Raw genomic sequence first — 23,711 nt, 5'->3', positions numbered from 1 at the left:
TATTATAATTAGATCTCAAATGTTATAAACTAATCGAAAAATGATGTCCAAGTATAGTATTTAAAATTAGAATTTTTTAACAGAAACTCGACGGGTAATCTAACGTAAATTCAAATTTGAATTATTTTTACGGGCTCGAAAAATCAAGGACACAAATATTTAGGAAATGAGATATATGATTTCAACAAAAATATAAATTTGAAGAAATTAGTTAATCAAGTATCTTAAATAATTTCATAATTTCTAGAGTTCAAATTTATATTTTAGAAATTCTGAGTTAGCCAATTAATATTCTTCCAGAAGGTGAAATGATAAATAAAGAGCAATTTCAGTTTAAATTCAAAACATTTAATTACATAGGAATCACAAGGCAATGTTATGAAAATCAGCCATGTAGCCGATAAGTCGGACGATATCGACGGAACTCACACATGTGATCTTATTACGATGAATCCTTTCATTTCACGGTTTACTTAATATCAGGTCAAACACGGATCAAAACACTCAAACCGAGTTACTGGATCGAACCATCCAAGATATCTATATTAACAAACAACAAAAATCAATCTTTCGTCTTTCACTATTCATGCATCGAAGAGGGAGGCTGGAGAAAAAAAAAATTATAAATCAATTCATCTTCATTGCTACCTACAATATAATTAGGTTTATAATTTTAATGATTTTGATTCTGTTTCTTTTCTCATGGTTTGTTTTAATTTTGGATTGTATCACTTGTATGATTGAATTATAATCGGTATTTCGTAAGTTAAATAACAATTGATACTTATGATTGAGTGTTTGGAGTTAAATAAGTGCAATTTCATTGCTTTGTCTTTAACATAGTTATTTTGATGTTGCAACAAATAATTCGCAGTTCATCCAGTTGATCAATTCGCGTGAGTAATATCTTCATCTAAAAAAAAAAGACAACAAAATATTAATGAAAGATTGTTCAAGCGTAGGACAAATGAGGTGCATACTTACTTGGCTCATTGGGTATATGGATCTGGAGTTTCATTTAATTCGATCAATAATGATAGTTTTCGTAGACTTGTTGAAGCTGTTGGCCAATTTGGTCCTCGATATAAACCTGCAACTCAGTACTAATTGAGAGAGCCTTTGTTAAAGGAGACAGTTAATAATACTAAAGAATCAATGAAGGAAACAAGAAGATGAATGGAATGATGGGTGTTGCTCAGTTATGACTGATGCATGGTCAGATAGAAAAAAGCGAATTATAATGAATTTGTGCCTGAATTACAAGATTGGAACAAGTTTTTTTATCCTCAATTGGATGTTCGTTAGAGGCACATCCAGGAAAATATGAAAAATATATTTGTGACTATGTGGACAAGTGGATTGATAACACTAGAAGAAAAAATGTGATACAAGTGGTGACGGACAATGCAACTAATAACTTCGTTGCAGCAAGATTTTTGAAACAAAAGAGGCCACGTATATTTTGGAGTGCTTGTGCAGCTCATACACTTAATCTCGTTCTTGAAGCGATTGGTATGTTTAATCTCAATAAGGTAGAGTGATGTAATATTTTTATTTAACTAGTTTTTGACTGCTACTAATTATTTATGTAGGCAAGATTCCAAATTTTAAGTGTGTGATCGATAAAGCAAATTCTTTAACTATATATATCTATGCACATCACAAAACTTTAGCGCTGATGAGAAAGTTCACCAAAAAAAGAGATATAGTGAGGTCAGGTGTTACAAGATCTGCAAGCTCTTTTCTTACATTGGAGAGTATGCTAGAAAAACAAGAAAGCCTGAAATATATTTTTATGTCCGGTGAATGGAGTGGTTGTAGGTGGGCTACTCAACCGAAGGGGATGGAAGCATACAATACGATTGTAAGTCAGTTTTTTTGGACAAATCTCTCTTTCTGCGTAGAAATTTTTAAACCTTTAGTCAAGCTGCTAAGACTTGTGGCTGGTAATTTGAGATCTTCGATGGGTTTTATTTACAGTGAGCTTAAAAATACTAAAAAACAAGTCATCAGAATTTGCAAAGAAGTAAAGGAAATCTATATTCCAATTATGTACATCATTGATTCGAAGATCAAGGATTGACTCGATAGTCCATTACACTTGACTCTTTCTTTATACATTAGATCACCTACTTGTTGTTTTGAACTAGAATTTTAATAACAACCCTCATTTATCATTAGCCACCACTACAGGACTTACCTTGCCCTCACCAAGTTATCATATTATCCTTGTTTTAGAAATTTTCACCTTGGTTATAGACTACTTGATATAGTAAAACTGTAATGCTAATTGATAAAATGAAATTTGTAATGAGATTTAATGGCACTTATAGATTCATGAACTTGGTTTTAAAATGAATTATTTATCTAATTTAAAAGAGGAATTGGATGAAAATGTTTAATGACCGAGACGTTGGTCCAATATGTGCCTAGGATCCTTTATATTTGAGAATCACATTGGATATGTGGTTCAGATCTATGTTGTGGGCTGATTACCCAGCTTAGCTCGTAGTGGCTTATCTGTTTCAAATTCCATAAAAAAGAATCTTTCTTATTTGAATTATATTGTGTTGATTAACCTTCTATCACATCATGAGTTTTGATTATCAATGCCATGTTTTAAATAATGTCATTCATTTACTTGTTGGTCTGGATTATACATACTTGATAGGCTTTATGCTCAATCCTCTAACTCTGTTTTACATTAAAATCTGAAAATGGTGAGACTACTCCAAACAGCTCATAAGACTTGCGATAGTTCAGGACATGACTTTAGGCGTCGCTTTATGCAGGTAGACTTGGGAGATTAGTGGAGGATGCACGAGTTGAGAGTTTCATTTTGTATCAATTAGACTAGATCATTTGAAGTGTTTGGAGGTTGTAGTGTTGGTTTTCCTTTGAATTTGTAGTTGTTGTTTCATACTCTGTCCTGTGGTGATCTTGGGTGGGGACTATTTGATCGGCTTGTTAATATTGGTTCTACTATTTTGTAGGTTGTTAAATTTAATGCTATAATTCTGCAGTTTTATTTATTAGTTGATTTTGCATATTGAAGTATTCAGTTATAGTAGTGTGAGTCCGTCAAATTATTAGCATAACACAACACAAACAAATATATAATAATAACAATAACAATAATATGATTGGTGTATATATACACCAAACATAAAACACTTATGTTTACATAGACATTTAGACACTATAAAGTTATTCATACACATACATATCTCATACATATAGATACTTAAATTCGTCTTGCAAATTAGGACTCGAAATCACTACTTTAAGGATAATATATGTTACTTCACATCTTTAAACATCAGCCTCTCGATATTTGAACTCCACGTCTCTAGACACCAACATCTTGATTTCCTTGACCATTTACCTGCTACACAAGTACAGGTACATGAATAATTAATTCATGTTTTTCAATAATAACACATAAAAAATCACTCTCACAAACTCTCTCTTACATGATCACCAATTTCCATCTTCGGGATTACATATGTCCCTACGTTCCTAGCAACATCTGGTGATATAGGCTTCAATATGAAAGATACCGCCCCTGCATCAATAGCAGCCTCCTTTCGATCATCTGCTGATATTACTACATGTATAAACATAAATAATTGTTAGTTGATTATAATGAATATGAGGACACATAAAATATTATGTATAACATAGACTCACAAATAACAGGTAACTTGAATTCCTTTTTGATTTGCTCTAGTAGTTGAAATCCATCCATTCCCGGCATTTGTACATCACTTATAACGAGATCAAATGATTCTGTCCTCAACTTCTGTAGAGCCTCATATGCATCATGTACTCCCACAACTGAAAATCATTGTATAAAAGTAACTATCACTCTACACATAATATATCACAAATTGACTTCATAATTTAGCTGTTTATAAATATGATTATAATATATTACAGAATTAATTCATCATGAAGCTTATTAGTTTATAGCTAACAAGTTAATACCTTCACATGATTGCCATCTCTTAAGCATAGCACAAGTTACCATTAGGCATGTCGTAACATCGTCTACTACCAAATATCTATACATTTTCTCTCTGTATTTTGAACTATTAACTAAAACTCTTGCTTAGTTATATAGAAGTTCAGCCTATTTATAACCTTATATTTCTATCAGAGAGATATAAGTTCAACTGCAGAATTAATAGACCTTCAATAAAATATAAAATCTGTTGGATACTTATCGATAGACTATCTTGATAATTTTCAAATTTATCTCTACAGTAGTCTATCTTATGAGTGTGAAGGGCGTCAGTTTTACATATTTATCTCGGTATTGATGGCATATGAAATTACTTGCAGATAATATATTGTCGTCAAGAGCGGAAATAAATATAATAGATATTAGTAGATATTATATCTTCTTATTTCATAATGGTTATCTATTGCTAGTCTATCTGATATACATCTATACGTGCTCATGTCTATAATTCATTTAAAAGACGTATGAGGTGGAAATAATAAATATATGTTATTTTTGAAAGGCTTAATGACCTTTTAGTCCTCGAAGTATGGGTGGAAGTTCCGATGCGGTCTCGAAGTTTAAAAACGTACCTTTCGACCCTCAAAGTATCTTTGTCGTACCTTTTAGCCCTTTTTAAATATACCGGTATAAATCGGGGGATAAACTTGAAATTCATATTCGGGGTAAAGTTTGGGCGTACCTTTTAACCCTTAAAGTATACATCTTGTTCCTTTTAACCCCTAAAGAATACATTAAAATACATTGGATGTTCCTTTTAACCATTAATGTTTAATGCCCCTTTTAACCCTCACGTGTGAAATGTCAATTTTGTCCACCCCGTTATATAGCAGTATACGCCATAAAGGCTAAAAGGTACGAGAAAGATACTTTGAGGGTCGAAAGGTACGTTTTTAAACTTTGAGGCCGCATCAAAACTTCCACCCAAACTTCAAGGGCTAAAAGGTCATTAAGCCTTTTTGAAATATAGCTAATTATTATGACTAACATCATAGAGTATGACCCTTCACATGTACAGTTTAGTTCATTGTTACTTTATATTATTTTAACTAACTATTTTAGCTGCTCTTGAGATGTCTTTTATGGCTGATTAATACAAACTATACTTGATTTGGAATAACCCTTCTGATCAATTGCCATCTATCTCTCCTAATTTGTAAAGCATAATATAACATATATTGTAATAATGATAACTCAACACGATAGCAGGACAGAAAATAATACCTAAGTATGATACAGGAGTTGAAAGATTGAAGAATAGGAACGTACAAAATTAGATAATCAAGTAAACTGAAGTAATCACATAAATAAGTTCATTAATATGTTCAGGCCTCCGTGAATAATGAAGTACAAGTTGCTTCAGGGATTAGAAGTTGTCTATGGATTAAGTATCAAGTGCCGGTGGAATCGGTATCGTCACCATGATTATTCGTAATCAGTATCTAAAGCATTCCTAACCTAAAATGGACGATCAAGGTTATTTATCAAACAAGGTACGGAATTTGATTTTAGTGTTAGTCTTTTGTGAACCAGACCAGTGCATGAAACATCAACACATATGAAGGTGTTTGTCGTAGTTATTAAATTAAGAATTGATCGAGTCAACATGATAGTGGTTCTAGAGTCAAGCGAGAAGTATTCTGAAGTCAATCGCTTTCAAAAAAAGTCAAATTTGAAAGCGGCGCAAAAGTATTAACTAAAATAAATATGTATAGAATAACATGTTAATTTCCAATAAGTGTTTAACTCCCATTTATATGGAGTTGGCGCTTATTTGTTGTGTGTGTGTGTGAAGAAGTTGTAGAGGTGCAATTTGGCTAAGGCAAAAGATAGGGGTGTCAATTTCGGATAATGGATCGGGTTCGGTTGGGCTGTCTTACCCGGTTTAGTTTTTGGGTCAACTTGAAACTCGAAGCGGGTGAAAATTTAACATGAACCTGACCTGTTCGGTACCCGATTAACCCGAAAATGACCCATTTTGATCCGAAATTTATTAAAAAATACTTATTTTGATTTAAAAAATTATATTTATTATAAAATATAAAAAAACATAACTAATAATTTAATTAGGTTGTATGTGAATGAAAATATTATTAATAATATATAAATATATCATAAATGTATGTAATTTTGTAATATATATATATATATATATATATATATATATATATAATTAACCACCATAATATATTATATATCGTAAATATATATTCGAATCGTTAGATATTATTTATATTCATAGTAATAATATATATATATATATATATATATATAGGCTAATGATCATATACATACCACTAAATGCGAATATTAAAAACGAACCAAGAGAAAGTAGGCCTATATAATATCACCCACCCCCTAGATGCCATCACCCATCCGGGACCCACTCTCGACCCCACTTATTCCATCCCGGACCAACTAAAGCCTCACTAAGGCTCCGGACAGGACCTAGAGGGGCTCCAAACAAGCTTAAGAGTCAATACTTCACCCCACCCCCTTCCCACTATGGCCCACCCCCGTCCACTAGACCCCACCTAGGCCTTGCCAATACCCACCTCAAGGTCCATTCTCGGGGTCTACAAACCTCCCCATACTTTTAAAAGCATTGGTTCACATTTAAGTTTGTACGGGAGTAAGACACTCTCTTTCTCTCTATATATCTCTCTCTACACACACACATAGAGAGAGGGAGGGAGAGAGAGAGAGGGAGAGAGAGAGAGGGAGGGAGCGAGAGAGAGAGAGAGAGGGAGCGAGAGAGAGAGAGAGAGAGAGAGAGAGAGAGAGAGAGAGAGAGAGAGAGAGAGAGAGAGAGAGAGAGAGAGAGAGAGAGAGAGAGAGAGAGAGAGAGAGAGAGAGAGAGAGAGAGAGAGAGAGAGAGAGAGAGAGAGAGAGAGAGAGAGAGAGAGAGAGAGAGAGAGAGAGAGAGAGAGAGAGAGAGAGAGAGAGAGAGAGAGAGAGAGAGAGAGAGAGAGAGAGAGAGAGAGAGAGAGAGAGAGAGAGAGAGAGAGAGAATTGCACTCCACACAGAGCACTTTAAAAAAAGAACAACAAAGAACACTATCATCACACTTTATTTTTCATAAAAAATGATTTGTTAAGATTATAATTTCATAATTAAACACTAAATAAACACAATATATGATATATAACATCCAAACTCATCCAAATTATTAATATGAAATATTATAGAATCTAGAACGAAATCCAGAATAGAATCATGTATATATATTTTGCACGATTAATATTACATAGAATCATGTTAATTTTAATCCATATTTATTGTTAAACATGTTAGCTACTATTATTATTCATAATAAAAGGTTAATTATTTTAAAATTAGAATTTAATTCAAATTTTAGATGAGATTCTATGTTCGATTCTAAAGTGTTCTTTTTTTTTCATCTTTTAAGGGTGTTCTATTATGAGCAATACCTAATATACATAATTATTTTATAAATTATTTTAAATTTTTTTACATCATTGTGTGTTTAGAAATAATTTCAAAATATAATACATAATTTTTTAGGGTTCACAGGGGGTAAAGTAGCTGCTAGAAACTAATATACACATTGTTATCTCTCAAACAGTTAAAACTAACGGAAGATTTGGACGGAATGGTGACTAGGGGTTACAACTTGCACGGGAATGTTAAGTGTAGGGTGCATAGTGCCACGTTTTAAAGTTCAGGTACTAAACTGTGTTTGGAGCAAACTTTGGGGTTACAAAGTGTAATTAACTCATTTTTAATTAACTTGAATTGCTGCTGACGGACGCTGAAAATCCGTGTAACATGCTGCTGTATAAATGTTGCTTTATTTTACATCATAGCATCCTGACAAAGTGAACACAATCACATAGCGATGAACACAAGTAACAAGTTCTTACAGTTCGAGATTCTGATCCGATTAACCGGGCTCATTAATCATAAACCAAACAGTCCCTAAATTTTGTCTTCTAGAACGCACAGGACTTTATGCATTTCAACTGGTAATTGAATGTGTAAACTCTGCTGTGGGATAGCATTATGGTGACTATAGTTCCTCTGTAGTGTAATCTTGTGGTACAATCTGAGTGATTTGTCCAAAGACCAACTTCGCGAAGATCCCCTTCTCCCCAGTAGATGTTAACTGTCAGACCACCGCGTGCCTTGAAGCCTCTAATGTTACCATTTGGCCATTTATCTCGAGGGAGAGCTGGAAGTAAGTGCAGGTCCTGTAATGTGCTCTGTACTAGCATTTCAGATACTGCTGCAGGAAAACTGAGACCAAGAGTTGCAGAATTAGCCAAGTCGTCCTATACTCCAAAATCTTGCATTATATAAAACGACAGGGCTGGCCCTTGGGTAAGGCGACCAAGGCTAACGCCTAGGGCACCACTGTCTCAGAGGCACCAAAAAATCTATGCATATGTAGTATATAATGATAAAACGACGACATTGAAAATCATTGAGTCGCATATATATGGTATTAGCAAAAAATGTAGCAGAGTTTTTGTGAGTGATCACACAAACAGATGATGATTTGCACTAGCTCTACTAACCCGAAATTGGCATCTATCTGGAAAGGTGGATGTGCTCCGAACAAGTTACTGTAAAGTCCTCCCTCAAAATTGGTTTCAGTAGGATATCTTAATTGAATTAAATGCTTAACCATTCTATATGCATGCTCGCCGTTATGAAGACGTGCCCACAGAGCAGCTTTCCACATAGTTGACCACCCCGGACCATCCTCTCCTGTTGAAGATGGCACATTATGGAAAGTTCACTGTCATTTCTTTGTTTTTGTGAAAATACTGATAAATTAAAAGATATACTTTATATCATGTTTAGGCCTATTCCATTTTCATGACATACTAACTTTTTACAATGTCATTCTGCGATTATGCTCTTAAAAGCTCTTTGAAAGGACAAGGTGAGAGGCCTTTAAGTAAAAAAATCTCTGCACTGATCATTTCACGCACCTCTTTTGTAGATACTGTTCTCAGCAGCTTTACAAAGGCCGGGATTTTTCTCCAGAGTGATACTATGGCCTGGGAACAAACCAAATAGGTGCGATAAATGTCTGTGGCTCACTTTGGGATCCTGAAAATCTAGTGCCTGTAATGGTAGAGAAGATTATAGAAGTAACTTTGAGACCAACAATGCAAGTTTTCAGCTATCCTACAATTACTATGAGCTGCTCACTGCAATTAGGCGAAAAGAGCAGCAAAGATGCAAGATGACAGAATGTAACTTTGGAATTCTGACCTACCCATTCCATTATACAACCATCCCTAGCAATTTTTGTTGGGTATAACCGTGGTTGAGCTTCAAGGACCTTGGCGACCAGATCATCCTCACTTTTCCCCAAGATCTGCCTTAAAAAGTATATTTCCTCAGTAAAGAAACAGTTATAGTAGAGTGAAGTGAACTTCTATAGAACAATGAATTAAAGTTTTAATCTGCCAAAAAAAAGAATATCTTCACCTTTGCTGCAGAAACAAAGGCTGAAAACACTTCTCTAATGATTGCCATATCCATTGTTGTTGAGTAGCTTACACTAGCAGGCTGACCATCAGGAGCGATAAATGGATGTTCTGGAGACGTTGATGGGTTGGTCTCCAGATATATACCACGGCCTTCAATTAACCAGTCTAAGAGAAATGACACACATCCTTCCAGCAAGCTGAATACTTTCTCCAGGAAATCCTAATCATATAGCTTAAAGATAATGATTACATAAATGCTAGAGTTTTGGAATAACTTATGAAAACAGTCATATGTAAATACATATGTAAATGCACATGTGTTGCCTCCGTCTTAGTATACAGGTAACGAGCCTCCTAACAAACCTCAAAAGCTGTAATGCGACAGACGGGAGTTGGAGGAGTAAAGGACTGGATCAAGAATAATAATCTTACTTTGTCCATTGTAAAGGTGTAATGCTCCCAGAGATGGGTACAAAGCCAAGCTCCTCCCATGGGCCATAAAGACCACACAACCTTTCCTCGATCACGGGATGTTTTTGCCCATATATCAGACACTTGATGCGCAACCCAACCTTTAGCTTCATAGTCCACCTGTAAAATTCTGCAGCTGAATTCATAAAAATGTACTTGTATTGCAAGAAGCACATCATAGAGTTGACGCATCCAAGAGCAGATAAAATAGTGCCATGTGTTTAACATATAAAAAATCAATTAGTTACAAAGTAAAAGTTTCTTGTATGATGCTTTGAAAACTATACTCTTTCTTGTAGTTCCTTCTCTGGAACCCATAATTCTTTCATATCCTGACTCTAGTACCAGTCATATCCCATGAATATAGTCCCATGACTCTGGCCTGGTTCCGTGTTAATGATATCCCTCTAAACATAGTCTATAATGGTTCTACGGACAACAATACTTTATAAATATGCAATTGTCAGGAATGAAAAGGAAGTCTTACCTTTGCAGTTTTACTTCCATTGATCGACAAACTGGACATGTAGTCAAACAATGGCTCCTGGCACTCGTTAAGGTTGCAGGGAAGTGAGAGCCAGTAGTTCATTTGGAGATTGATATTTAAGTGAGGAGCACAGCTGAAGCAGAAATGAATATGTTAAACATAAGTTCAGGAAGTATTATAACATCAATTACCTGAAAGTATTATAACATCAATTCTCTTAACACATCAGATAAATTACACAGAAATATAAATTAAAAAGGTGCTAGTCCTTTATGATCCAATGTATGTGAAATTTTTAGATAATTTAATGTTGTGGATTTAAGGGTTATTATATGAAAATGCAGAACATACTCCCATGGTGGTTGGATATTACTGTTCCATATCCCCTGCAGATTTGCTGCTTGAGTTCCAGGTCGTGAACAAGAAATAAGCAAGTATCGACCATATTGAAATATGAGCTCCACCAGGGATGGATCTTCATCAATTTGGAAATTTTCAACTCTCTGAGCAGTTGAAACTCTATCATCTCCACTGTCTTTTAGATATTTATCCGTGACCAAAGGCCCGTCTTTTGCAACAGTCTTAGAACTTTTTGAAAGCTGGAGGGAAACGCGGTGAAACAGATTTTGATAGTCATCCAAGTGGCGAGCAAGAAGCTCAGTATATGAGAAGTTTCTTATCAAATTCAATGTTTTCAGAGATTCCTGAGTAGGATCCTTCTTGGAATCCGAGGCCTTCGTGAATGGCCCACTAAATGAGGAAGATGCAGCCAGGAGCATAATAGCCCAATCTGCACCCTCAACCTTAAGCTTCTGGCCTTCCAAAGCATATAATTTACCAGCATTTTCACTGATTTGCACGTCGAGGACTGCAGAAAATTGAATACCCTGAGGATTGTCATTCAGTTCTGGTGGAGTTCTTTGGCCAGGGCAACTTCCTTTCATAATAATCTGATTTGTGGTGCTTACTTGCAGTTCATGATTTAGCAGGCTGTCAAGATATACGGTAAAAGACAAAGACCCTGATTTACTTCCAGAGATCTTCATCAAAATTACTTGATCTGGATTCGAGATAAAATGTTCCCGGGTAAACTCTGTATCACCTACAAAATATTGTACTTTTACAGTTGCAGTATCTAGGTCCAGCTCTCTCTGATAGCTTGATTTGTCGTATGCCGCATGAGAATCATCATAGTCTATCTTTAGGTCCCCAACAAGCTGGTAAACCTTTATAAAAAAACATAATATAACATTCTGTTAACTTTTAAGCTTCTATATAGCATGTGTGATATGTTAAATTGTAAATAGTAAATTGTGTAAACATATTATAACATTCTGTTAACTTTTTAAGCTTCTCGTGTATTTAACATTAAGCATTGTACTGGGAATTGAGCAATGATAGTAGCGAAAAAGATCAACTAGTGTTTAAAAGTAGTATACCTCGGTAGGTTTGCCCAACAATGGCGCGGCTGCTGTAGTTGCCTCAGCATATTTTCCAGCATCAACTAGTCCCCTAACCTCCGAAACCACCTCTGGAGCATTTGAATCTGCGTAATTGCCAGGGTTCCCAGTCCAAAGTGTATCCTCTACAAAAAATTTACACCAGTAAAAGTAGCTTAAAAGAGTGAAGTATAGGCAAGATTGTAGTTCTTGTAAAATGAACTTAATTTGATTTGTAACAATAATTAATATGCTATAAATTACAGACCTAATTTTTTTAATGTAAAGTCTTACCCTTATTTGTATAAGAAGAAGGTCAACATGCAACAAAAACCACTTTTTTCACAAAAAAAAAAAAAAAAAAAAGCTTTCTTGAACTATTAAAACACGCGACCTAACGGATAGCAAGTAGACACTTGACCATCATACCAAGCACGACCTTCAGTTACATTTTAACAAATCATCCAAGATAAAATACAAAACCAAGCTCCGACGATACCTCAACAATCAAGTCATCAACAATGTAACAAAATCTAACAAACTTACCATTAAGATTTATAGTCTCGGAGAGTACACCACCCCAAACCATAGCACCAAGACGGCCATTGCCAATAGGAAGAGCATCAGTCCAGTACTCTGCTGGTCCATTAAACCTCACCTTAAGAGCCTTGCTCTCGTCCGATATTCGGTCTACGTGACCACTTGGATGCCACAAATCTTTCTCTCTTTGCCGTCCCACCATGACCCATTCATCATCATTCTCCATGCAGTTTCAAATGCTGAGAAAAACCTTCTGCGTTCTCTTGCTGTGGTGTGGTTCAACACAAAAACAATGTGTGTGTCAGTGTGTGTAGATTATAGAGTGATGAGTATCGATTAAATCAATGAGAGCACAAAAGTTGACGAAGAAGACAGAAAAAAGGCCAGCCGGTCAAGTGGCTAGTTCACAATGGCCTTGTAGTCCTATGGACTATTTTAGGATCAATTTCATATCAAATTTGAATTAAAAATCATTCTTTGTAATTTTAATAAACTAAAAGTAATTTATAATTATTCTTTGCTTTTGAATGAGGATCAATTGCACTTGTTAAGCATACAGCGACAGAGTATTGAACCAGAACCATTTCTTAGCCAATTAACTAAATTATGAATTTGATTTAAAATGAATTCTAGGATTTCTTTTCATCTTGTTATCATATATATAGAGAGAGAAGTCAAAATAAAAAAATTCTTCACAAAAAAATTCATTCTTCCTCTGGTTAAATACGTACCTAACAGATAGCAAGTAGACACTTGACCATCACACATTTGACCATCACGCCAAACACGACCTTCGTCTTTGTTTTAACCAAAAATCTGAAGTAAAATAAGAAAAGAAGCTCCATCTACCAACAAATTTTACAACGATTTAGCAAAAGCTCATTACAGATACCCTCAAGATTAATAGTTTAGGAAAGTAGACCACCCCAAAGCATAGCAGCAAGGCGAGCATTGCGAATAGAAAGAGCATCAGTCCAGTTCTCTGCTGGCCCCTTAAACCTCACCTTAAGAGCCATAATATTCTTGTCCTAAATTCTGTCTACGCAGGTACACTGGATGCACCACAAAGTGCATGAAGGCCAACAAAACCTGTTGGAAGATCATAAAATCAATATTCAATTAATTGATCGGATGTAAACTGAGTTTTGCTTCGCGTATTATTTTATAAAGAAACTAAAGGTATCGGCATCCACTATTCTGTACGAGTAATGTCATTGTGCAACAATAACCATTTTGTTACAAAATAATTTAGTTTTCTTCAACTATTCAGATACGTGACCTGACGCACAGAAACTAGAGACTTCGTCGTCGCATCAAACAACCTCCATTTAATAGTTCGGTCTTTTCACTTACACACTAATAACTACTTTGAAAAAAAAATTTAATAAAGAATTTTGTGTATGCAAAGTTATTTTTAAATGGTCTTCTCCAACTTCAAAATATTTGACCAAACTCCTCTTCGCTTTTCCATACAATTTTTTTTGGATGAGATTTTGTTGAGTACCCTGTTGTCAAAATATTCTTAATTGTGTGCATATTTTTGAAATGTTAGAAGGTTATGTTTTGAATTTTTTTGTGTGTTTTTGTACGTGTGTCCATAATTTATCTAAAAAGAATTAATATTGTATTTTGGGTTGATTTACAAAATCGCATCGATTTTGGGATAGTGGTGAATTTCGCAAAAATTCATCTTTCACAATTATAATTTGAGTGTATTTGTTGCTCCAACATTTGATGTAACTGATAGTTCTAAATTTTGAATTACAAATGATTTTTATGGAATTTGTTCATAATTTGAGTGTATTTGATACTCTAACGTCTGATATACCGATAATTCTGTTTAAGAATACAAATGATACTTATGCGATTGCGAATGTGAATAAAATAGGCTTTCTTTCTCATTTTGGAACCAAATTATAACAGTACGATGATCCGCATGAGATCTAAATACAGTTAAACCTCCATAAATTAATAACGTTGGGACCAACAAAAAAATACTTTATCAAGTTTATTACTTTATTGAGAGTAAAAATACTCTCTTTACATTATGTTGGAATTAGAAAAAAATATTATTTTTGTGAGGATATTACTTAGTCGAGGTTAAACTGTATAAAGCCAAGCCTCTCTCGCTCTTTCTCATTCAACCAACCCAAACAATACAACCCAACTCAAACTAAAATTTTGGAAAATAGGCTTTCACTTTGGGTCAAAACTAAAACAATAGGCCACTTCAAGCCCAAGAGTCTCACTTCTTATTCACCCAACCCAAACAACAAAACCAAAATTTGAAACCAATGTTGCAATCCAAAATGAAGAAAGTTATAAGTGCATACGGCGAAGTCCTCCGGCTGGTCCGGCGACTCCCGGAAGATTCTAGACCTTATTACGCTAAATACGCCCGTGAAAATTTTGTCAACTACCGAGAAGTCGACCCAAATGACGCTAATGCCCTTCAGGAACTTCTTGCTCGCACTTACAACCATTCCCTTTGGGTCCTCAGCAAGGTACAATTTTTTTGATTTACTTCCACCTCATGTTCGTCAGGCTCGCGCTCGGGTGAGAACAGTTTTAGCGTGAAAACACGTTACAGACTTACAGTCATAGTGATATTTTTTTTCTGTTATTTGGTTTTGTATATTTTTCTCTGACATGTTCTCATGCTGAAACTGTTTTTTATTAAACGTGACTTGCTAAACATATATATATATGGGGATGCATGATTTAAGTACTTGTTTGTGTTGTATTTGCAGTATTCTGTGGAGGAAGCTGCGGCTGCCAAGTTGAAGAATATTTGCTGTAACTGAAGTGCATGCAAAGTGTTTGGTTTCCTGTCTCAATGAGGGGTTTTTTTTTTTTTGTTTAATAAATTGGATTTTCTGTTCAGTATCCACATCTCGAATTTTCTTGTGTTTTATTGGGGGGCTTACTTTGAAAATTGTTGTCATTTCAAGTTTTAAATATAGAATTTGATTTTGTCGAGGATTGTGAACTGTGAAGTGATTTTGAGTTGAGTTATCTTTCCAATTTTGTGACATCGACATTGTGACAAGTGACTTTCACTAAAATACTCAATGTTTCGAGAATCAAGTTTGAAGATATGGCTAGTTTTTTAGTAGTTGCTTTCTTGCAAGTGATTTTCGACATTAGCACTGATTAACAACGAATTACAAAATTCCTCTCAATATGTATCATGTCTGTACGTATCGACACACTCGTGCCACGCACATTAGATTTCAGTACGGGTTTGCATGATCAAGAAAGAGTTGATTTATAACTTGCATGGGCGTGGAAAATAAACATGCAGGGCCGTAGAACTTAGAAGTGTAAAATTGGTAGAAGATGTCAAGATGGTATGTACAGAGAGCCTCGAATTTACAAGTGCACCCAAGTATCATAAATTTGTTATACAAATTTCTTTTTTTTTAGGAAGGAAGGATGACAACTAAATTCTACAATTTTTGCATATTTTGACAGAGTTGTGAATAACTTCATCGTCTATGTCTCTAAATATGACCTTCTCGATGTAAACGACCATGCTATCGTTCAACCAATCATCCCCATTCTTTTACATAAATAAGTCTTAAGTATTTTCATGGTAGAAAACACTCTTTCAACAGTATATGTCGCGACATGCAAATTCAAAACTAGTCTTATTCACAGTAGCTGTCGCGACATGTAAAATCGAAACTAGCTTAATGAGGCGGTAAACCAAAGGATAATCTGTATTTCTATGTGTTCCGACCTTAAAAGCAAGCTCTGCAATATTTTGAAATTCAGAGAAACTATTATAATTTCTCACATCATAGATGAAATCTTCCAGCTGATTTGTTAACAAAATCTAAAAATAAAACACAGGCACTTAATCAGATTCCATACTATCATTTAGGATTTAACAAGTAGTAGGTACAAATATACAACTGATTAATTAATCATTATTCAACTTTAAGAATTAAGGGAAATTGAAAAAAAAACTTTTTTTGCATCTTGGTCGCAGAGATTGAGAGATGACTGGTGAGAGATTGAGAGTCGAGATGGTGACTTCTAACTTCGTGAGGGGAGAGGTCGAGGAGTCGAGGACTATAGTCTCGAAAGTCTAGAAAGATAGTCAGGCAGAGATGTGAATTGTTATTTTATCTAACTCATGCGTAACTATCTGTATATTTCATTATTTTTTAATTTTTAATATCTAAATATCTCACTAACTCGTTTAATAAGTTATTCAATTTATTTGAATCTATAATATCACAATTCCAAGTTATAATTTTCAAATAAGTTATATAAAAGTTGCAATAAGTTGGAGAAAAAAAAAAAAAAACCAAGTTCCATAACTTCTTTTTGAGCTCTTTCAGCTTATATCAAACAAGTATTTAAGCCCGCGCTGCTGGGCTTCTTCATAATATATTAGTTTGTAATTGAATTGTTTTTCAGTTTGCAGTTGAAGATTGTCTGGTATATTAATTTATAATACATTGGTTATACTGAAACCTGATCTCTTGAGCAGACCAAACCAGATTAAGGCCGCATTTGTTTACTGCTTAATGAAAGCTTAATAAACTTAAATGACCGATTAAGTTGCTTCATCTCATTTGGCAATCTTTTCTGAGGGAGCTGAGCGAATCATATAGTGCTGATTCATTCCTTTCTAAAATCCTATCTCATCAGTTCAGCTGGCTAGAATACTGCATATATCAGAATTAGCATCACGTAGATAATAGTTTTAGGGGGGGAAAAATGAAAGCTAATTTTGTAGCTTTATGATGTGCAAAAAAATATTTGACACTTATAAATTAGTTATTACTTATTTACATAAATTTATTGAACGATTCTTTCATTATTTATTTGTTTATTTCATAAAGTTCTTTTTACATTTTTTTAGTTTAAATAATTATGATTACATTCAATAATATAATAATAATAACTATATGACAATTACTTAAATTCAAATAAATTAGTAAAAATTAGAAAATAAAATCATTCAGATATTATAAAAATTTATATGTCAAATGGTATTTATTATTCAGCATTCAGATATTTTATTGATTCAGATTATTCAGCTATATTATTCAATCAGATATAATTCATTCAGATTTGCCAAATGACACCTTAGCATTTTAAAGTGCAAAGTTTTGATATGTTAATATTGTTTCTGAAAACTTCATCTTTCTAAAAGAGCAAGAGCACATCACTGAAATAAATTACTATGATCCTATATTTGGATGATAATTCTAATAAAATTAAATAATTTATTTTCTATATATATAATTTTTTTATTGAAAGACTTTTTTTTTAAGTTTCAAAAATGCATAAAAATTGTAACTATAGAGGAAAAGTGTCTGTATATAACAATATTTTAAAATAATAAAATTTACTCTTTTCCTCTGAAACTCTATCCGTTGCATATCGAGAGGAGGGGAAGCCGCTTATCCTCCTCCCTCGAGAAAAAATGATTTAGAATTTTCTTATAAGATTAGTATTAGTTGTATTTTAAAAAATATTTTGACATAATATGACGTTATTATATTTAGTTTTACTTGAATAATTTTTATGCATGAAAATAGGGTTGAGTTCAAAAAAATATTAATATAACTTGTGACTTTTTAGTGTATCTTGTCAAATTTAAAATATTAAAGGTTAGGTATATAAGAAGTCTGATGAATATTTTAAAATATATTAAATCCTGTACTATCTATATTTTTGTATAAGATTATTTTAATAAAGTTAAATTAAATTTGTCTCAAAAAAAGTATAATATAATAAAAATCCATAATTTACATTCTAAAATTACATAATATTTTTTTTAATTTATAAAAATGATATATCAAGTACTCCTTGGCGTCGCCGAGCCTCGCACTTTAATTGAATATTTTATATTTTATAATCAAATTAAAATAATTATATAGCTAACCGACGTCTTGTGTTTTGATCAAATAATTTTATATTTTAAAATTTTACAATCAATAATAATTTACATACAATTCGTAGTTCTTAAATTCTTGAATAAAAAATAATGATTAATATGTTTAAAAACAAAATAAAAACAATATATTACTCAGTCAGTTGATCAATAATCAGTAACAACCAGGTGCACACACTCCCAAAAATTCATATTTTCACCGATTTGTTGATATTATCACATGGCCTCGATGAGAAAACCCTTCAATCTTATTTCGCGAAAAGTCACCTGTAACTTTCCCGGTCCCCCTACACTTAAAAGTTTCTTTTATTTCTTTCAAGGTACTGCATGCATTTTTTTTCATTGTTTTTCGACAACACAAAATCATTCATCCCTGCACCACTTGTTATTGATACTGAAATGTGAGAATTGTGCGAGTCAATTTGTGTACCTTTCTTTTTTGCTAAGCCATAAATATTAATATATGAGGGATCAACCCTGGGAATACAACCTACACTTCCATCAACCTCTTAAGGTTTTAAACATGTAAAAACAGACAGCTACACCTACTAACCAACAAACCTAGCCATATCTGCATAAATTCTTTAATACTTAAGCTGCTTTGACAGGATCAAACGAACAATGTGAAGAATGGCTTCGATTTCTGCTGATAGAGCATCTGGAGCATTTATTGGACCCGAAAAAACATATATTAGATTGCCTTTTTGTATCTTACGTATCCTCCTACAGATCCAGTGCAAAGATTGAAGTTGAAATTGTCCCATGCTCCATCCACTGAACAGACCAAATCAAATGAGTTATGTCTGAACTTCCGGTAATCATTTGAAAGCCTGTTGTAATAAACTCGTAGTGCACCTTTCGGGTTAGCCTTCCATAACGGTTCATTTCCAAAGCACAGTATGTTTGAAATTTTACCCCATTGCGTTACGCGAAACATTATTAGACCTTTTAGGCCCTCCTCAGATTGGTTAGTTTTGCTAAATACCGTCTCATTTCTCGCCAGCCATAAGCTCCAAAGCGTCGCTGCAACTACAGTGTACCATACTTGATCTACAATTGAGCCTTGCATAAGGGCAAGTAAAATTTCAAGTGAGAAACATGATGTGAAAGGACTTACCTTATTCTCTGACCACTAAATTTTTTATGAAGCACCATGCTTTGATAGCCCACTGACATGTCCAGAAAATGTGAGAAATTGTTTCTTCGTTCATATTGCATCTTGGACATCGAGTGCTTTGAGTAATATTTCTCCTCTTTAGGAAGACTCTAGTTGGCAGAATATTAGTCACTTAGTATACCTTACTTGTAGGCTATCAATGCTTTTCCAGTAACTGGGCATGACTGAAGGCTTGAACCTCTCCTTATCATCTGTTGGACAATCTCTGAAAGAATGAAACAAATCATCAAAATGACACCAAAAGCTAACAACCGTTTTTGCAACCTCTCCATTAAAAATAACTAAAGCAGACTCAATCTGATCTCCATTTAAATTTTTAATCCAACACATCCCAAATTTATTTCACTGAGCATCACATGTGAACTTAATACATTCTAGTTTCAGTTAACTATTCACGTCTTAAAGTACGAACTCAGTTTCATTAACCTGAACACCTCAATCATGTATACAAAATACCTGCATTGAAGCCCATCTTTCCAGACCACCTGCATTTTATCATTCCATATTACTTCATTCATTAACCTCACAAACCTTATGTCCAAAATTATTAGATCAAAAAATTTAAACATAAACTTTTAATTAATACATTAAATGACCAATGCAAGATACCTCAAAGATATTATCTTTTAGATAATATTCACATTACAAACACCTATAATTCGAATTAAAATCCTTTTAATTGCATACAGAGAAAAGAACAGAGTACATCTATCTATATTTACAAAAATTCATCATTTTTTTTTATAATGAAAAAAAACACTTTCAGGAAAGCCTAAAGAAGTATATGATTGCCCTTTAGTTCTCAAACTCAACCACCTAGGTACACAAACTGAAAACTATAACGGAAGATAATGATTCATTTACACAAAGCATCAACACATCTCACTTTTTTCAATATCATTCATGCCATAAGAACACTCATCTCCTATAATTCCAATCTTATCCGCGATTAGAATAGAGTCAAACATAAAAATCAAACATAATAATGATAAATAAAGAACAAAATTCAATCAAAACTTGTAGGAATTCAATCAAACACCTGGTATGTGTCAACAAAAAGCATACGCATAATCAATAAACCCCGCAATCTGTAAACCAAGAAATACAGATTATCAAATTATGAAAGCTTATAAACAATGTAAGAACTTGAGAGGAAAAGAGAAAATACAAAATAGAAAAAAAGCATTAGCAATGAGAGGAATAGGATTTGAAATTTGAAAGTGGGATACTTCTGTGTGTTTATCAGAAAGAGAAAGCTACTTTGAGAAGCCAAGCTTCTCATGTACAAAAGACTTGACACAACAATAAACCAATCATTGGACCATTCTGCAATTCTGCATGATTATCAGTCAGTAATCAGATTAACATGAGAGTCAAACAAAACTCTTGATTTAGCAACTTGTAGCAGATGCAGTATACTTGTGAGTGACAGATAAGACCGCAGAGAACTAAAAAGACACTTGATTTAAACGACAAACAGCAAGGCTTAAACAAACTAACACTCAAAAGGAATGCAATTACTTGTACCTCAACAATAACATAACTTACATCTTGTAGTAAAACCATCATCATTCTTGACATTTCTAGTAGTCTTTCTTTGTTTTAGTGATATGTAACCTAAAAATAAAGCAAGAGACAACACATAAGCTAAGAAAAATGAGGCCACATTCAATTCTGAGTTTAGTAGGAAATTAGCATACCCTGAATCATACTTGCGTGATATTGGTTATGCAGTGTGTTAGTTTATATTATCTAAATAAATGTAATTAAAGATCATTGTATAACAATGTATAACAGTTTATATATTTGACAGCACTCATGAAACAACTATGTACAGGGCATCAGATTATTACATGCTGAGTTGTCGGAAGAGAATTCTGAGCTGGTTGGTGCTTCTGAACTGTTCAAACGTAAACCATGTGGCTCTGTATTCCTGAAACCATCATCTCTTAACATTTCTTGCTGTCTTTCTTTGTTTAAGCGCTTTGTAACCTAAAAATAAAGCTAGAGACAACACCTAAGCTAAGAAGAATGAGGCAACATTCAAATCGGAGTTGAGTAGGAAAGTACCATACCCTGAATCATATCTTCAGAGTTGAATAAACGCCACGAAATGAGGCAACATGAATTAGCTGATTAACTGTCAATATTTTTAGGTGGTGGAACAGATAATATTAATGAATCAGCCCTGGTTCCCATGTAATAACATACCAACATAAGTAAAGAAAAGACAATACAATGCAGCAAAAAAAAGACAATGGAACAGTGCTCACAAAATGCTGTTTTCACAGGTAGGAAAGATGGAAGAGTTTTCCTTTCCTCTGAATCCAGAACAGACATGCCCTCGCTTTTTTCTAATTTCACAATTCTTCTTAGCCAATTTCAAAGTCACGGCCTCAACATGATGGAACTTGTAACACTTTCAGGTAGAATCAACATTATACTCTTGTGTAAAGTATAGTTTCTCTAATACTGCAAAACTTTAAGATGTGTTATATTTAAGTATAATAATAGAGCAAAAAACTATATGCTGAGCCATTAGTCGTGGGTATTTCAGGAGCAAATGGATCACCTGCTGACTGGCCTAAAAGTTCAAATAGTAGTCCTCCAGCAACTCTAACTGGGACCTGCATATGTAAAGTACTATCAGCAATAATAACGATCATACATATGAACGTGAGTGCTATGTTTCAACTTTCAAGCCTACTGCCCTGGAAGTGACGCATAAGCAAATGAAAACACTAAAATACATCAATAGTCATCTAAGATATAATAGATGAAACATGCAATAGCAACTCAATTCCACGTTCCTGACAGTGACACTATATTATTATCTGAGTCAAGAAATTAATAGAGCTAACTTAATTCAGTGAAATTTGTTTACAAATAAGTTGATTAAAAATCATGTGCCATTTGAAAAAATATAAAAGTATAGAACTACAGAGAAATATACCGAACCTCCAGCTATTAATTCACCCACAATATCCAATTTTTACAAAGCAATTAAAGTACCTGGACGTGGCTTGTGACAATAAATTTCCCCCAGCTAATGACCTATAATACCAACATCAAAATTTGCAAGAGATATACTTAAAGCACAGATTCGATTCGGGAACTCCTACAATCAGTGTGCAACTCAAAATAATTTAAAAAAAATTATGAAGAACATATATGGTATATTATATGAAAATAATGTCCACACATGTTTAGCACTCCTATAAGTTATCAAGATATCAAGATGCATTAACATATAAGAAATAAAAATGTCTACATATAGAAAGCTGCACATAGAAACAATAAAATAACACTAAAACCTAACTAATCAGCATGGTAAAATGACCTTTACATATACCAACTAAATCCAGTATATACAAAAAAAAAACAGAAAAAGGCTTACCTCAGCTATAAGAATTCTACGGAAGGCATTAGCAAGTGAAGGGTCAACACCAACCATATCAAACTCCATTAAAAAATATAAAGCTATCCTACATCATGTTACAACCATCATAAAGAAGTCCAACTCCATGAATCAATAGTTAAAAATAAGATACCCGACATATACAAAACCCACATATTCATATACAAAAGTTACCTGAATATTGATATATTCATCGAACTTGTTCTTTTGGACAAATCATCGAACAGTTTCCCGACGAAATTCAACTGCAATAATAAATAGATAAAATACATAAATAGTATCCTGGATGAGATTACAATTAGCACCATCAGTTAACAAATAATATGAAATAAACAAAAAATACGTAGAAAACAAAGCAGGGATCACACCTTTGCCATAGAGGAGATTGTTGGGGATTATAGTGTTTCCCTCATTTACATATTCTTTTCCTCTCAAATATTCCAACCCCTCACAAGTTCTTTCTTTCCTCTATTTATAGACCCCTGATTGGATTATGGGCCTTGGGCCTTTCTATTCTTAGTGGGCTGGGGCCCAACATTTTGTCCCCCCCACAGTTAAGCACATCTTTAGATGGGCTTTTAATATCTAAAAGAAAAAAAAGAAAAAATTTCCCTCAGTCTTTGTAGATGGGCTCGGCCCCGAAGCTGAAGACGCTTCGAGCTCCTCGGGAAGTCGCGCCTTCTGTACTTATGCCTGTCTTTAAATCTTTTTAACTTCTCAGCACGCTACCTTCCAACTTGGCTTTGACCGCTTTCGCTCTCTTCAGGTATTTTCT

The 23,711-nt window shown here is 33.8% G+C and overlaps 3 protein-coding genes across 7 annotated transcripts; 1 reads left to right on the top strand and 2 right to left on the bottom strand.

Moving 5' to 3' along the window:
* Window positions 1-7,804: 7,804 nt before the first annotated feature.
* On the bottom strand, window positions 7,805-12,808 carry LOC108201023 (alpha-L-fucosidase 2). 2 transcript variants are annotated; one of them, XM_017369309.2, is made up of 10 exons: window positions 12,434-12,808; window positions 11,888-12,033; window positions 10,800-11,674; window positions 10,449-10,581; window positions 9,923-10,081; window positions 9,489-9,710; window positions 9,274-9,375; window positions 8,984-9,119; window positions 8,564-8,756; window positions 7,805-8,282 (listed from the first exon to the last, which is right to left on the bottom strand). In XM_017369309.2, exons 1-10 carry the CDS (start codon window positions 12,651-12,653, stop codon window positions 7,979-7,981), a joined length of 2,490 nt encoding a protein of 829 aa, XP_017224798.2. In that variant the 5' UTR covers window positions 12,654-12,808; the 3' UTR covers window positions 7,805-7,978. The 2 variants fall into 2 exon arrangements, with proteins under 2 accessions (XP_017224798.2, XP_063940241.1); XM_064084171.1 differs by lacking the exon at window positions 9,274-9,375.
* A 1,824-nt stretch (window positions 12,809-14,632) lies between these two features.
* LOC108202023 (LYR motif-containing protein At3g19508) lies at window positions 14,633-15,525 on the top strand. Its single transcript, XM_017370387.2, has 2 exons — window positions 14,633-14,931; window positions 15,178-15,525. Exons 1-2 carry the CDS (start codon window positions 14,722-14,724, stop codon window positions 15,229-15,231), a joined length of 264 nt encoding a protein of 87 aa, XP_017225876.1. The 5' UTR covers window positions 14,633-14,721; the 3' UTR covers window positions 15,232-15,525.
* Window positions 15,526-18,735: 3,210 nt separating this feature from the next.
* Window positions 18,736-23,615, bottom strand: LOC108200695 (uncharacterized). 4 transcript variants are annotated; one of them, XM_064083962.1, is made up of 13 exons: window positions 23,305-23,615; window positions 23,111-23,181; window positions 22,916-23,003; window positions 22,531-22,572; window positions 22,091-22,145; window positions 21,792-21,990; window positions 21,594-21,658; window positions 21,372-21,522; window positions 21,067-21,135; window positions 20,558-20,606; window positions 19,975-20,170; window positions 19,459-19,723; window positions 18,742-19,391 (listed from the first exon to the last, which is right to left on the bottom strand). In XM_064083962.1, the coding sequence occupies exons 1-6, from the start codon at window positions 23,311-23,313 to the stop codon at window positions 21,941-21,943; spliced, it is 315 nt and encodes a 104-aa protein (XP_063940032.1). In that variant the 5' UTR covers window positions 23,314-23,615; the 3' UTR covers window positions 18,742-19,391; window positions 19,459-19,723; window positions 19,975-20,170; window positions 20,558-20,606; window positions 21,067-21,135; window positions 21,372-21,522; window positions 21,594-21,658; window positions 21,792-21,940. The 4 variants fall into 4 exon arrangements, with proteins under 4 accessions (XP_063940030.1, XP_063940029.1, XP_063940031.1 ...); XM_064083959.1 differs by lacking the exons at window positions 19,975-20,170; window positions 23,305-23,615 and having other exon boundaries at window positions 18,741-19,391; window positions 23,111-23,297; XM_064083960.1 differs by lacking the exons at window positions 19,975-20,170; window positions 23,305-23,615 and having other exon boundaries at window positions 18,736-19,391; window positions 20,558-21,135; window positions 23,111-23,297.
* Between the last annotated feature and the right edge of the window lie 96 nt (window positions 23,616-23,711).

This window comes from Daucus carota, chromosome 9, assembly GCF_001625215.2.
Source record: "Daucus carota subsp. sativus chromosome 9, DH1 v3.0, whole genome shotgun sequence".
NCBI lineage: Eukaryota > Viridiplantae > Streptophyta > Magnoliopsida > Apiales > Apiaceae > Daucus > Daucus carota.
Note: the sequence above shows the minus strand (reverse complement) of the source record. Positions and strands in the feature narration are given on the sequence as shown.